Here is a 16,881-nt window from a genome sequence, read left to right as displayed (position 1 = left end):
CGTGCACCACTACAATGCTGCTCATGGAAAATGAAATCATGTTCGAATGGCTGTTATACAAAAGTGGCATGTGAAACTCCGAAATGGTCACTGTACCTTTACTTATTCCCTGTATAAAGAAAATTTCTTGTGTGAACCTTTTTGTATGTCGTATCCGTGTCAAGAAAGTAAGAGCAGATATAGCCTTATCAGTTTCGTTCAGTTTATTATGACTGAGGTTATACAGGAAAATGTTCATAACACACCGACTGAGTAGAAACACAGAAATTAAATGTCCTGGAAGGCGAATACCATGTTCTGCTAATTTGTGATTAATATAATAACATTAGAAGGAAATATACACCAAGTTATTTTGCGAAACAACATGCATTTGTGTGGCGAGCTGTTGTCAACTGCTACCAGAACAGATTCATTGGTAACAATGCACAGAGTAAGTTGTCGTTGTATTGTAGATTTCATACGTTTGCATCTACTTTAGCTACTGTAGCGGTAGTTTTTTAACAAGGCGAACCATGTATGCGTGTGCATGAAGTCGACACATGTTGACGTCGGCTTGTGTTTCAACTGTCGAATTACATGAGTGGGCGTGGTTACCCCCCCCCCCCCCCCCTCCCAAATTATTGTGCAGTCAGTACGAAGTATTTCATATTTCGCTAAACATTGCGGTAAGTGGCACGGTACTCTATACTTCCTTTCTTTAAGAAATGATCAGGTTGATATGTGCTAATAATCCGTAAATAGTGTTGACAAACAGTGACTTTATATCCGCACACCTCGCACTCGCAACCCATGTACACGCCCAGTATGAGAAAAGAAAGCGTGTCATTGGTCCAGTCAGTGAGATTGATACCCAGCCTCCAAATAAGGAAATCTACAACAACAAAAGGTTCGTGTTCATAACACACTACGTCATAATCAAAATGGGAACCTCTTTCAAGAAATAGGATTACAACACTTCTGCTTTCGGCTATTCTTGAGCTTTTACGTGCGTAGTGAGTGATGCGTGACCATGACCCCTTCACAAACTATGGATAGTGCTGGCTGAATCGACTGCGATGAATCCAACAGTTCTAAGACAAGATCCATGCGACTAGGTCTCGAAGGATGACCATGGTAAGGTTAACATACAAATCGCGGAATGTTTTTCGCTCATCGGATTGGTGTTGTGGTATGTAAACACACGCACACGCATAATGATCCATTCCTTGTTATCTCGTGATGTAGATATCGTTGGATTAATTCGAAGTTGACGTGAATCTCTGAATGAATAGGTGCAGACACTTCTTACTCAAGAACTATTTTCCAAAATGGCTGACGTGTGGAGAGTCATGTCTTGACGTGCTCCACGATTGATCTGTCAAAGTGTTTGAATTGTATCTTTCTGCGTACTCATCTCAGGTTGTGCATTATTTGTCCTAGGAACTTGTTTTGACAAATTAGATACTAGGTGTTCCGTGACCAAAATAATCAAAAGACAACAGCTGCAATGCCTTCTTCAAATATAGAAGTACACCAACGTTCCATGGAATTTCGGACTCATTTATCCTTTTCCAATTTGTATTTGGGGCTTTGAAAAGATAAGCTACTTGAATTAACAGGCGTTTCGTTCGAATCATTGCTTGTCTATTACTACATTTACCGTTGAACATATGTGTCCGGCGATTGAGTTCGTGGGACTGTTGACAAGCAAATTTACCCCAGGTGTCTTTCGTGTGTATGACCAGGTCAAAACTAAAATGTACACAAGCATGGCAAGTATAAGAGGGCTGATGTCACGATTGCAAGGGATAAAAACAAACAGTAAATAACACATACCCTCATTGGTTATGCATTTTGAAAATGGACAGTACCATACTTGTTGGACTAGGTTACATTTCTGTATTCATGCGTGTGTGCACTGTTACCACAGGTGTCTGTAGGTGTTAATACTGTTATTGTTGAGAATGTATGTAATACTGTGCCTTTAGACAAGTTGCATTTTTAAGAAATGGTATAATTAACCTCACTGCAGTAAAAATTTCCCTGACATGCATTTGTATCTTTTAATGTTAAAAAGCATATGATTACTATCAAAGCCATTTATGAATATAAAAAATAAGTGATAAATATCAATTAATTACTCAAAAATGAAGAGCCATATAGGTGTTTGTTAACTCATCCGTAACCCCTGAGTATCTATCAATTTTCCTTAACATAGGTGAGTGAAAGTAATATGTTACTGATAAAGGCTTTCACTACACTGACTTTGTCTTTGTCCAGTCAATCTGTGTCTTTAAATATGCCACCCTCTAACTAATATTGGAAAAGAATGTACTCTGAACCTGGTTTTGGTGCACAAGTTTACGACAGGGGACAATATGTATCAAAAGAGGTATATTCTTTCAAATGAACAAGTTCGTAAAGTTTATCACAAGGGGTAAATTACCTGAACTCTATTGGTTGAGCAAATTTGGTAACCTTCAGGATACATTATTCCTGGTAATTTCCTAATGTAAATATAATTTTGTAAAGGGTGAAAAAGTTTCACATCTGTCTTACCCTATTGTACATGAAATTCTACATGAAGCTTTTTCTTGGAAACATAGTCGTAGAAGTGATGAAACAAACACCAGTGCTTTATTGTCACGAGATGCTACCCTGACAGGGAAATGTTATTACTTGGGGAAATGCTTGATTGGATGATGAAACCACTTTGTGTTCTAAGTGCCTGGTTGTAATTACAAATACAAACACAGCAGACAGTCCCAGCAAGTCAGGTACTGTTGCTCATAGAGTAGGGTAAGGGGTGCTGAGGTGAGTTGTGACTTGCACCACAAGTTTTTTCCTCAAAATAATATTTTGTTTCACAGTAACACAATAATTAACAGTCACTATCAGTCAAAAGGTCATATCACATCTCAACTACAGTAGTCTAAGACATTGCATGTTACAAGTGACAAGTTTATTTTGTGATAAGGCCTCATGGCTAGAAGCACATGAAAGTACATTTCAGTATTTTACGCGTTCCAGCTCAAGTGGGTAGATACCACACACAGCGACCAAAGTAACTTATGCAAAATGATTATCTCCCAACATCGCCCAATACAACACAAGAAGGAGTAAATTTAAACACCTTTTAAGAAATATACTTTGAACTCTCTCAATGTCCCCTCTATAAGTTATACCCCATGTCTCTGAACCTCACAATAAAATTGGTGTTATTTTGGTATCAAATATTTTCTGAACTACACCAAATTGGGTGAAGGATAAAGTTTGATTAGCTTATAAACTGGGAACAAAGCCTCCCTAGCTTGAACTGAAAGAGTTTCACAAGCCTTAGACCAAAGTAGTCTTAAAGCAAATACAATACCAAGATTTTTGTAATAACTGTTTTAAACTCTTTGCCTGTGGATAACCGTTTCTCTACACTATTACACCCACCATTTTGAAACACTTTTATATTTGATTTATCTAAGTTAACCTCTGAACCCCACTTCAAACAAGACTTAGTTAAGAAATCTAGATTTTCTTGTAGCCCATTAACTGATATGTCTACCAAAACTATGCTATCAGCAAACAGCAAGAGAATATCTTCAAATTCTTCAGCAACTAAAATATCTCTTAGACTACTGTTGCTAAATTCAATCACCAACTCATTAATGAAGAGAGTGAATAAAACACGACTTACAATAAAGCCTTGACGAATGCTGCAAGATGTTGACAATGATTCAATTTTACGCCTCTTCATTACTTTACATGCCTTGGCTTTACCATACATATCTTGCAAGAGGTTATACATTTTACCAGCAACACCCCTATTATGTAACATACAATAACTTCTGCCTGTCTCCAAAATCAAACACCTTACGAAAATCTATGAAGTCTGCATAAAACCTATGTTTTGACGTTGGAAGATATTTTTGACACAAAGATTGTAACACAAAAATATTATCTGCAGTGGAATATTTAGTCCTGAAACCAGCCTGTTACTCTTGAATTATAAAATTAGTTTCTGTCCAAATTTGTAACCTTGACTCCAGTATAGTGTGAAAACCTATCCATATATGTTTAGAAGAGAAATACCTTGATAAAGTAATGTAAACAATGCTACAAAAACGTTTTTTTGCTCTCATTCTATAATGATATATATGGGAAAGTGTTTCATACCATATATCGCATAAACCAAGCCTTACCTATCTTGACCAACAGTTGTTTAGGAGATTGTTATCAGATAAGTGCTGGTTTACCCTTAAGAAATCAGAAAAGTTAGAAGAAAATCAGGAATGTACACCATTGTATTAAAGAGACCTTAACATGACCCAAGTCACAGAGGTTTTCATGCATTTCAAGGGAAGGGATCATCTCATATTATAAGGGAGTTGATCATTGTTCAAGAAAAACGAATGCCATACGCACATAAATAATTTCATATGATAGTCTGGGTGCATGGTGAACTGTAAAAGAGTGTTATACTGCTGACAGTGTATGATATAGACAAGTGTCGAAATGTAATCTTTGGTTAGTTTTGAATTGTATGTATTTCCATTGTTTTATGTTGTGCTGGTATATATTAAATTTATTTATAGATTAATAACAGGAAAAGAGCTGGTGTGTTCACGTATCATAGTGTGCTGGTCAAACTACATTATAGGGACGACTTCAGATGTAGCATTGACTTGGAATACTAGGTGTCATCAAGTACTTGTGTCATCAGCTGAGTCATCCAGATGGAGGATGACAGGGGGCAATTTTGTTGTAATTAACGCTGTCTGATCTGCAATAATTCCCTTCGATTTTCAGCACGTGACCTTCAGCCCTTTGCCACACGTCTGGGGTAATTCAAGCAAAGGTGGCATAGACTAGGTCCTTTACATCAGATAGTTTGAACGTCGTGTTGTTTCTGGATATGAACCCTTTGCAGTTAGCCCAGATGAGCCCGATGGGGTTGAGCTCACAATGCCTAACTTGTGAACGGAGGACAAAGTGACCATGTTGAAAAGCCAGGTCATCCTTGAGGTACTGGACTGGTTTTTTTGTTTAACTTTATCTTCTGTAACAATTGCACCTTGGTTTCCGATTGTTTGTAAGGCACATTACAGGAAGTAAGATATTCCTGGATATCTGCTTTTAGTCTACTCATGGTGGGAGTAATGGTACCAAGATCACATCCCTCTATCAAACCCTTGTCAGAATTGCCTGCGTGAAGGATGACCAGACTCTTGCCCTTTCCTGACGGCAGTGCAGGCACATCTGCATTATCTGATGGTAGCCATATACAATCGGTTGGTGTTTTTTTGTTTACCCACGTTTCGTCAAGACAAGGGCACAGAAAACCTTGGTTTCGATATTTCTCAATGGACCTTAGATTCGATGCCCTTGTGGACACAATGGAATATTTTTCTCTGAAGATATGTCTATCATCCCCACGTTTCGTACATTTGAACCCCATTTCTACTAGTGCAATGGCTAACATTGGACGTGACACGTTTATGGTGTCTTTTATGCTCTGGACGGTGGTATTTTCCATTCACGCAACTTCAAAAGATGGTACTGGATCGGTAATATCATTAAAGCTGGAAATCTCAACTAGGTACTTGTTACCTTATTTGATATTTTATATCAGCCTTTTGATGAGAGTTGAGATGAGAAAATACAAGGTGATAACCACTTTTTGTAGCATTGGAAAATACAAAGTGATAACCACTTTTTGTAGCATTGTTTAGAGTACTTTAGTTATTTGGATCTGAATTATCCCCTTATTATAGAGCAGTAGAATCATACTATTACTCCACAAATCAGGAAACTATCCTTTATCTAAAATTATATTGGATAAAATTTCTCAAGAGAGTGTTACACAAAGTCCGTTTTGAAAGAACTCTGAGGTATCACATTGCATGTTACAGTTATTGATAATTATTAGCAGTCACATGATATTATATTGTCACAGTATACTTATGTAAATGCATCAGTTCTAACAAAGTATAAGTAATAAACACATGCAGTTCCCAGAAAACAATTATATATAGTACAAAGACATGAAATATATTAACAGCAAAAAGTCACAATATCCATCATGATGAAAAACACAATATATACATGAAATATAAATAAATTCATTGGATAAAATATTTTGCAAATAAGTGGTACTGAGGTGATAGTCCATCATCTATCTTAGTCACACATCATGTCCATCTCAAAGTAAAACCCAATACAACATATGTACTGTGATATTCTTACAAACATATAAACAATAAACAGTTATTAAAATGATATAGGATTTCAAGATTTCAATGATGTCAATACACTCATATTATTTGATTAAACTATTCTTAAAACACATTTCATGTTATAACCTAAGCAAGAATAATATTTATGATATAAGAATACTTAACAAATATTAGATCCTACATGATGTTATATACATTGTAATTTAGTTCAAGGTCACATGCAACCAAAAAATCAAACATAATTCAAACACAATTATCCCTTATTCATGGCATATGATATACATTGCTGCTTGTGAAAAAAACAAAATTATAAGCATACAAATTCACGATTCAAAAGTGCAATATTTTGTACTTGGGCTTGCTTTCCTCGAAACGAAGCCCTCGGGAGACCGACCGTAGGGCTCAGGACGTCGACCTTTAGCCAGATCATCATGGATTAGTGAAGAGAAAAGGTCTATGTCCTGGGCGTTTCGACATTTTAGCAATTAACATTGGATTATAGTGACAATGACAGGTCTACGTGTTGTTAGAAGAGTATAATCTGGATTATGCAGATGAGAGAGTACCTAATGAGAAAACAAGTCAAATATATGTATAAAAGGCTGTGTCATATTTCAATCTCATTTCACAGAATAGATGTACATTAAAATATAAGACAGAACATAAAATACATAGCTGTACAAAGTGTATTTACAAAATACATGTTATCAATGTTTATGAAAGATGTAAAAGATAACATGCTGAATCAGCAAATGACCTAACACTCAATGTTTGATTTTGGAGATGTTGTCCTAGATGTCGAAGTCGACATTCCAAGTCTCTATTTCTTCTTGTTCATTGGTTGCCTTTGCCCTCCGTCATATTGTGTCAACTTGTGTTGGCTTTCTCCTTGGAGAGGAACATGATGATTTCAAATACCGAGCCTTGCCGATGGTGCGTTTAAGGCGGGAATGCCAGTCTTCAAGGTGATTAGACACGGTCGGCTTCCATGTGCAATGTGTTCACATCCATCAACCACCAGCCTTGTGATAACACATCACACGAAATTAGTCATGTGCTAAAATAATGCCCAAACTTCATAGCGAACCGCAGGTCGACGTCCTGAGCCTAATAAAAAATCCAAAGGTCCTGGTGGGTGGATGTGCACTCAAGTGTAACAACGGCTTCCGATTGGCTGGTTCATTTGCCGATACACTGAAGACTGATTGTGTGTACAGAGAGATGATCTGTTTGATGGACATTTTAGAACTATGGCAAGTCACAAGAAAGTAAAATTCTATATGGGTAACTCTCTTATGTTCTTCTTTTATTGTACTTGATGCGTCGTTTCAGTATGGATTCATATACCGTTATCAAACAAAATCATATACACTAGAAGAAGTTGCTATCCATAAAGAATGTTTATAGAGATGATGGGTGTGGAAATACATATTCACTGAATTTGCATTTGATCCAATCAAAAAGAGATGATGAACTATTGTGTGGCTGGTAACTGTCATTTGTCCAAGTACAAAGCAGGACTTCAGTCTAAGTAAACTTATCCTCAGTACTTTACACTCCACCACTGAGTCTAACAAAACCTTATGGGAGGTCGCATCAGGTAACCTTTGAGATTGACCAATCAGAACACAGCTTACCAAATCGCGAAAGTGCACTCGGGGAAATTTAGTGAATCATTTGAACTCTAATTTCTAACACCTCAAAAACTTCAAAATATCTGTCAGCAAAACTTCACAGATGTGTGAGGTAGACCTCAAAGTGGTGTCTTTTGCTAATTTGCAGATTTTGTCATTCTTATTTTTCTGACCTGTGAAGGTCCCGGGGTAGAATAGGCCTTCAGCAACCCATGCTTGTCGTAAAAGGTGACTATGCTTGTCGCAAGAGGTGACTAACGGGATCAGGTGGTCAGGCTCGCTGACTTGGTTGACACATGTCATCGGCTCTCAATTGTGCAGATCGATGCTCATGTTGTTGATCACTAGATTGTCTGGTCCAGGCTTGATTATTTAGAGACCACCACCATATAGCTGGAATATTGCTAAGTGCGGCATAAAACTAAACTCACCTGCTCACTCTCATTTTTCCCCATTTCCATGGAAATGATTCACACTTAGTCTCAAAAGGGAGGGGTGACCTTTGTTTCAGGATCACAACTTGAAAACTTTTTTTTCTGCAAAACTTGACAGATATGTGAGACTTACCCTATAGTTGTGCCTATTGCTATTTACCAATTTTTGTCATTGTTATTTTTCTTGGTTTCCATGGAAACAATTTGGACTTAGTCTCAAAAGGGAGGGTGGGATTGGTTTTCGGATAACTCGAAAACCATTTGGTGTCTTTTAGCAGATCTTGGCAGATATATGAAATATATGGATGCCTTTTGCTGTTTACAGATACATGGCATTTATATTTTTCCATAATTACTATACTGTACTACTAGATATTTGTATAGCACCGATATCCAGTTGTTTCACCTGCTCAAGGGTGCTTTGTTTTTTTCCCTCAATCATTGGATGCCCATCACAATGACACATAGTATTTTCAATCTCAACTCCCTGGGCATCATACAGCTCTTGCAGCCTACCAGGCACACAGAGTCAATGTGACTTTCCATCCTTTCCCATTCACAGCTGGGTGGACTGGGACATATAGTCACAGTACTTTGTCCATGATTATACTGCATGTTGCTGTACCTGCAACTAGGTGTTTGCACATATTCATGGGGCCACCATCTGGTCATCTACCAACGGATTTATGGGTTCTTTTAAGTCCACTGCACCCTAAGGGTTGTGACAACACTGGAAGAATCTGCACACAAAGTTGACTCCAAGGTTTTTTACACCCGGTCACAGGTGGACTCAATCCTGGGCACCTCCAAGCTCGATGGATTAGTAGCCTGGCACCTTAGATAACTGGCCCACTGCGCCCCCAATTTCCATGGAAAGGATTCAAACTTAGGCTTAAAAAAACTCAAGTAACTGTCAGATGATTTGTCCTGTGAATATGTTGGGGGTCGGTGGGGATATGTCATCTTTTGATGACTCATGTTTTGTTTAGCCAAATTGATATTCAGTTTATTCAGGTAAGATGTGTGTGAAATTATTGCAACTATGAATACTTAATAAAGCACATCCAGTGGCGCCAACAGTGTCAACGGTCAGCAGATGAGGTGTTGCATCACTTTCTGTCAATAATGTGGATGCACACAGTATCAATAACCACTGGGCACTTCCTGCCCATGGAGGCGGTGAGATTACGAATATTTTTCATATTTTTGTTTAGTTGACCTTTGATTAGCAAATATTTTCTTTTACTAGCCAAATAAAAATTTACAAGACAGGCCCTGTAGTGGTAATGATAAGAAAAATGTTTCATTTATGTTTATGATTACTTTTGTAGGACTGGAGACTCAGAATCTAAAGCTTCAGAATGACATTCTATTTCAGTAGAAATTTAACCTTGCCAAATGTCACCGTAACTGGTGACATTCACACACATTAATTGAAGCCTTACTTTCTTTTTGTGTTTCAACATAGGACTGGTTATCATTTTGTTTCTTTTCACTGTCAACTTGAGTTTGTTCATTCAAGTTTTTTGTTGTTTTGGGTTGGAAAAATTGGCCAACATCAGTCTGGAGTTTGTTTCCTCGTTGCCATGGTTAACCACGCATGTTCACCAAGGCAAATTGAATTCTGGGAAACCTAACTTGCATATGGCTTACGTCCTTTGCATATTTTTAAGATGGATGTCTATATATAGAGTGTAGAAACAAGGGAAACTAGTAGTTTCATGCATGCTCGAGCAATGAATCTTGGCATCTCATTTGCATTCGCTTACCTCCCTTTGTGTGACTTAGATGTCTATTTTTAGAAACTTGGAAATGAACTGAATATCATGACGAATGAAAGCTGTAATTGAAAGAATAATGTGTTGTTTTTATCGTATGTAAAATATTTAAGGATGGGTGAGTGGGTTTAGTTTTACGCCGCACTCAGCAATATTCCAGCTATATGGCGGTGGTCTGAAAATAATCGAGTCTGGACCAGACAATCCAGTGATCAACAACATGAGCATCGATCTGCGCAATTGGGAACTGATGATATGTGTCAACCAAGTCAGCGAGCCTGACCACCCGATCCTGTTAGTTGCCTCTTACGACAAGCTGAGCTGCCTTTTATGGCAAGCATGGGTTGCTGAAGGCCTATTCTACCCCGGGACCTTCATGGGTATTTAAGGATGAAAGTCATTAACACCAAATGTAGCAGTCGCCATTTCATAAGTTTTTTATTATTTTTAGTTGCTACTTTTAAAATTCACTCGCATATGCAACTGTTTCACTCGCAGTGTAGAGCCCTAACTCAGTTTGCAAAGCTTATGCAAGCTAAGGTCAAGTCTGTGGTTGAGGTTTTCGCAGTTGCAAATGTCGGTCCAACTCGTCCAAAAGATGTTTGATGGGGTTCATATCTGGCAATTTTGACAGTCATCGAAGAATGTTGATATTATGGTTTGTCAAGAAGGCAGTGGTGAGTCAAGCTGAGTGAGAATGGGCATTATCATGGTGATAAATGTTATGTGATGAAGATGTGGCCAAGGATCTCATGAGCGTATTATTGTGCTGAAAGACTGGCTCGTGTTTGCACAAGATCTGTTCTGGCATTGTAGGTGATTGCTGCACACTTCATTACACTACGCCACACAGTTTACTACATTCACCACATTCACCAGTCTGACGGTAAACATGAGTCCATCCATCTAGCCCACGAAGCATAAAATGAGATTCATCACTGAACCAAACTTGCCTCCATCTTCCACAAGGCAAAAAGCTCACGTGCCTGAGTTCACTTCAGTTGTGCCCCTGACAAGATATCTTGGTAAGATTCCTGAATCGCGTAGATGGTTGTGCCTTTTCTGGTCCTAAATCCTAAACAGTCCAGGTGTTCTTGATGTTATTGCTAAGAGGTGTAATTAGATGTAGCAATCCTGGGCATATGTGGTTACGTGAGGTCTGCTGGTTCTGGGACAGTCATGAGTTGATCCCTATTGTTGATAATGATCACATAACCTTGTGATGGTGCTTGGGTTTACATTGAAAGCTTTAGCAATATCAGAAAAAAGATTTGCCTACTTCTGAGCAACCTATGGCATTTTTGTGGGCTTAAAACTGAGATACGGAATCTGACTCAAGAAATCACATACTGACAGGGTGCTTGGTTATTGATAAGTATCTGGTGTAACCTCTGCCGATTACAAAATACATGACCCTTCTCATTGAATGCATGCGATGGTGAATTTGAGGTTGAGTTATTGTATTCATTTCTTAATGAAGGGTCTCTTGCATTTGTACTGGAGGACTTCTCTGGCATATTTTGCAACCTATATTGCATGAAATAAGCTCTATTGGATTGAGATCTGTACCCCTTGTTTGCCAAGGCGATGGTGTTACCTGTGTATGAAATAACCACTGGCCCACTAATCCATGGCTAGTAAAAATTCAGCCAGGCCATTACATTTTAACAGTCAGTGGCCCAGCCGGCTAGCACATTTTTTCAGGGTATATATGTATCACTCTCTACGACTTGTTAAGTTATGATGCACGAAAAACATGCAAGATTCTTTCGCTTAGTTTCTACATTCAGATTTCAGGCAAGTGAATTATGTTGTGGGCATAACTTTCATACATAGCAAGCCCGATTGGCAATCAAAATTTGGGAACTATTTCACACGCTGCTTGGTACTCCCTCTTGACATAAGGAATCGCCAGTGGCTTGTGCAAGATATGGCCTAGCATTATTGTCCATGTAGACTATCCTTGTGTTCAGAGGAAATGTGTTACAACAACCCTGTCTAGGATGTTTTACGCAGAATGGCCCATTCCGATTTTGTCACAAATTCAAATTTAAGGTCATGTGAAAAGGCACCCCCCCCACACCATCTATTAACACCAACCAAACAGTACTTACTCCAAGATATTCCATTGTGCATGTGCAGTGCTTATTAAGCTAAAGCTTGGTCATCAGTCCAAAACTTTCGTCTGACCAGTGGACCCTTCCCTATGACCTGAAATGTTAGTGAGCTTGACACCAAGCTTGTTGTGCTGCTTTCTTTCTTGGGATAAAACTGACTTCTGTCAGTTTACTGGCTCCGCCAATTTTCTGACCATGTGGAAGCCACTCTGCTTTATCATGCCGATTGACATGGGCAGATTAAGATTCTGAGAAGGGCTACATAGTTGATAGAGTGAGTAAGTTTCCTTTTACACTGCACTCAGCAATATTCCAGCTATATGGCAGCAGTCTGTAAATAGTCGCGTTTGGACCAGACAACCCAGTGATCAACATGGATATATGGATGTCAACTATCAACACGTTCATATGGTTGATGGGGAATTTAGCTCATGATTAAGATGAACATTACGTTGACGAAGACAAATGAATACATTGATGAAGATGAAGGTATCATTTAGTAGCTGACAAAACAATGTACTCTGCGGTAGTGATAAAGATTAAGAATGCAGATTGAATAATAATAACTAAATGTCATATGGTCTGGATACGTAGTTTTTGGTCTTCAGAAATATTTGGACATTGCTGTCCAGAAGTAGACACTATAACACAACCAACATCTTTTGCAGGAGACATGACAGCATTTTGCACACCAATACCTTGCAGGCTTTGAACAGTTGTCCATTTTAGGATCTCCTGTAATTAGTACGATGTATTAGTATTATCTCCCACCCTCCAGAAATTCTTCTGGATATGGAACTAGCCACAATGTGTTGCAGGTTACTAAAACCAAACAATCTTTACCCCTTTGCTTGACCCACAGGGTCCACTTTACTCAGGTACAGGATTACAACAGCAAAGAACTCTTTAAACTACTAAATCAGTTGCTTGAAGGTAATGCAGAACACATGATTCCTGGAAACGATTCCACATCAGTTGCAAGTAATTTTGCAGCATTCTTCAAAGAAAACATACACAGGATACAGAACCTTCTTGTTAGCCACAATTCATTAGTTGCCGAGGACCACAAGTTCCTTGGACAGATGCTCCATGGTTTCAGTCATGTGTCCGTTGACAGTATTTTGAAAGTCATAAACAGTGCCAATTCTAAATCATCAGCTCTTAATGCTGTTCCCACCTGCTTGTTTAAGTTTCTGATTGATCATATGGCATCAGCATTGATGGACATATTCAACACATCACTCTCCCTCGGTTATGTTCCCCTTATGTTCAAACATGCTATAGACAAGTCTATACTCATGAAAACTAGATCTGATCCCATCCAATTTATAGACTTTTGGCCTGTGTCAAACTTGTCATTTGTTTCTAAATGTCTAGAGAAGGTTGTAGCTGCACAGATCAAACACCACTTGGAGATGTATCAGCTCAGAGAGTCCTTCCAGTCAGCATACAAATCATCCCATAGCACAGACAGCCCTCATTAGAGTTCACAATGACATTATGATAAATATTGGTCAACAGAAAATCACAGCTCTAGCTATTCTTCATATGTCAAGTGCCTTTGACACTACTGACCACAAAACTCTCCTTCGTGGACTTGAGACTCTTATTGGTATAACTGGCACTGCCCTCAAGTGGATTCAGTTGTATCTCTCTGATTGCACTCAGTTGGTTAAAATCCATAATACCTACTCACAAAAATCAGCACTGCTGTTTGGTGTACCACAAGGTTAAGTTTTGGAAACACTTTTCACAATTTTCACCCTACCTGTTGGAGACAATTCAAAACTGGAACAGGGAATTCAGGAAAACAGCAAGTGGATGGTATCTAACTTTCTTGTGTTAAATGAGGGCAAAACAGAATTTCTTCTAACTGGATCCAAACTCCAGCTCAGAATGCAAGAATCTGACTCCATGTGTCTTTACATTGGTGATGCTGAGGTTTTCCCTTACACAATGCACGAAATCTGGGAGTAATTCTTGATTCAGCCATGTTTATAGATGCCGATATTGTTTCTGTCAGCAAAGTTTGTTACTGCGGCTTCTTCAACATCAGCAGAGTACACTATCTCAACTTTCAAACCTGCAAAATGTTGATGCACTGCCTAGTAACTTCAAAACTTGACTATTGCAACTTGCTGTAGGCCAACACATCATCCAAGTCAATTCAGAGACTTCAAAGAATTCAGAACTCAGCAGCCTGATGTATTTTCCATTGTTCCTGCTATGACCATATGTCTCCTATGCTTGACTCACTTCACTGGCTTCCCATCACTACAAGAATTACCTTCAAAGTTCTTGCTCTCACTCACAACTGTCTCTACAATAAAAACTTTACATCCTATCCCAAAGAACTTATCTCTCCTTACTCACGTCAGTGGAATCACAGATCCTACAGTCACTCTCTTTTGACTCAACTAAAATCACTAAATGTACTGCCTTCTCTTTCTCCAGCTTTGACGATAGTGTTCTTGGGATGCAAGCAAGACATTTCAAAGGCAAGGTCCGCATATTTATCTTTCTTTTCCAGAATCTTGCCAATCACATTGTTGTCATAAGGGACAGAAAATTCATGGCGGAGGCGATAGTAAAGGCTGCGAGCCATGACACATTTTTTTAAGTCTGCAGCTAATATGACAAATATAGTTCAGCCATCAGGGGAAATAGCTAAGAGCAACAAAGAACTAATATTTATCCTCAACATGCTGTCATCATCGTGAATGTCACTTGGATATGTGATGTAATACTGTAAATCGACAAAGTTTTGCGAGCAGGAAAGTTTTGCTAGTATTGCGAATGAACTGTAGGCGCAAAACTTTCCAGACGTATTAATTAACCTCTCTCGTTTTGTTCAGTAATTAATATTTATTATAATAGCATTTACAACAATACACATTCAGTACACAACAATAACAATAACAGTATCTCACTTCGTCACAATATCAAGAAGGCCGGAAGTTTGCCAGCCATGGACGACTTCCTCTTTCTTTGTCTTGAGAGCATCAAGGCTTGCAATGATCCACCTCGCGTGAATAGGTTTCATGACACTTATCCTCAAGTCTACACGCTTGTCAACACAGTCTTTCAATTCTTTTTCATAGAGATCCTCCTTGGGGTACTTATAAGAATTTAAATGTTCTTTAAATTCTTGCGACAGTTGTAACTATATTTTTTTAATAAAATATATACAAAACAAAAAACATCGTTTTTGTCTTGTGAGACCACCCCTACAGGGCCCCTGGCCCCGTGACAGCCAAGAGCAGGTAACTCTTCAGACTATAGCCTCCAGCAAAACACTTCCTTTTCTGTCGCCCGCCTATGCAGACGTGCTTCAGCGTTCAAAGAGATTCTTGCTAATCAAAGACAAAGACAAGTCCTAAGATGAGTACCACAGAGGCTCAAACTGTATGTATGGTTTCTTTATTAGACGCATGGGCGCATTAGGAATCATTTTTTACAGTTTACTTGTCAAAATGTTGTAACTTTTTGCTGTCCCTGTTGGTAGCCACATGGCTAGCGTAATGGTGGAAGGCAACCCTTTTTTCCCGCCAAAACTTTAAGTTTTCAGGGCGGTCTTTTTTTAAAAAAAAAGTAAGCTTTAGTTAGCTATACTTTTAATGTATTCATATTATTTCCACATTTACTGCAAGTTGTATAAATTTGTTGTAAATTTTGGTGTAGTGGCAGGACCCTCCATCTAAGCGTTCCCACAAAAAGAAAGGCACAGCTTCCTCTTTGGAGGGGTCGGCTAAGAAGGCAAGGGTGTCTAGGGACCCTTCCCCTTCTCCTGCCACTGTATCCTCGGCACCTACCCCCACTTCGCAAGCACCATTAATCTCTGTTGACTCAATTAATGCCTTGTTTCAGCAACAGATGTCTTCGGTCCAATCAATGATAGATTCGGCGCTGTCGGGTTTCCGAAAGGAACTTGACGCCCGATCTTCATTGAGCGGTCATGGTGGTTCACTTGAGGGAGGCCGCAGTCCAGGTTTAGGCTCAGAGAACGCTCCTCCCTCTGGGCAGCCGTCCTGCGCTTCGGGCGTTCGGTGGGATTTGAGTAGGGCAGTCGACCCCAGCTTGTCCCGTGGGGCAGGTGGGGCAGCGACGCCCGGTGTCGGCGGCTCGACCTTGGTCAGCGCGCCTAGTGCCACAGTGGGCAGGCAGCCTAGTGCTGCCCAGCCGCTGGGGGCATCGACACCCCTTCCATTTCCTGGGCTCTCGGGTCACCCTCCGGTGGGGGGCTTGCCTCAGTTGCCCAGGCGACCTAGTTTGGGCTCTGGCAGGGGCGAACCTAGTGGCTCGGCCCTTCTCAGTCTCGGTAGCGCCCTCGACAGGCTCGCTTTACGGCGAGGGTTCTCTGTCTGAGGAGCATGAGGAGATGGATATCGAGGAGGAAGGGATTGGGGAGGAGTGCGAGCTGGAGGTCACGTACTCGTTTGGTTCGTCCCGTATCTATTCCCGTGTCGGAGCCTGACCCCTTGGAGTTTCGGCTTCCAGGGGAGGCGTTCGCGCCTACAAAGGTCGCCGAGGCGAGGTTGCGTCTGCTCCCATCACTGGTTGGGGAGGTGGTGAATCCTCTCCTTTCGGGTACCCGGTCGCGCTTTGATCTCCAGAGATTAGCCGCTGGTATCAGTCAGATGAGGATTCGCTATTCGAACCGCCGGTTGTGGACGAGTGTGTGTACGCCTCGGTCACCCTGGGGGGGTCCTTCT

General features: G+C 39.8%; 1 protein-coding gene across 1 annotated transcript in view; it reads left to right on the top strand.

Annotated features, from left to right (window-relative positions):
- Positions 1-870: 870 nt before the first annotated feature.
- LOC137291107 (nuclear factor 1 X-type-like) overlaps positions 871-16,881 on the top strand; it is a 136,812-nt gene continuing 120,801 nt past the window's right edge. The window contains exon 1 of the mRNA XM_067822388.1: positions 871-1,113. Within this exon, the coding sequence (XP_067678489.1) occupies positions 1,105-1,113 (9 nt within the window). The 5' untranslated portion in view covers positions 871-1,104. The remainder of the gene's footprint in view (positions 1,114-16,881) is intronic.

The sequence above is a fragment of the Haliotis asinina genome, chromosome 7 (assembly GCF_037392515.1).
Source record: "Haliotis asinina isolate JCU_RB_2024 chromosome 7, JCU_Hal_asi_v2, whole genome shotgun sequence".
Lineage (NCBI taxonomy): Eukaryota > Metazoa > Mollusca > Gastropoda > Lepetellida > Haliotidae > Haliotis > Haliotis asinina.
The sequence above is the reverse complement of the archived record's forward strand: the minus strand, read 5'-3'. Positions and strand labels throughout refer to the sequence as shown.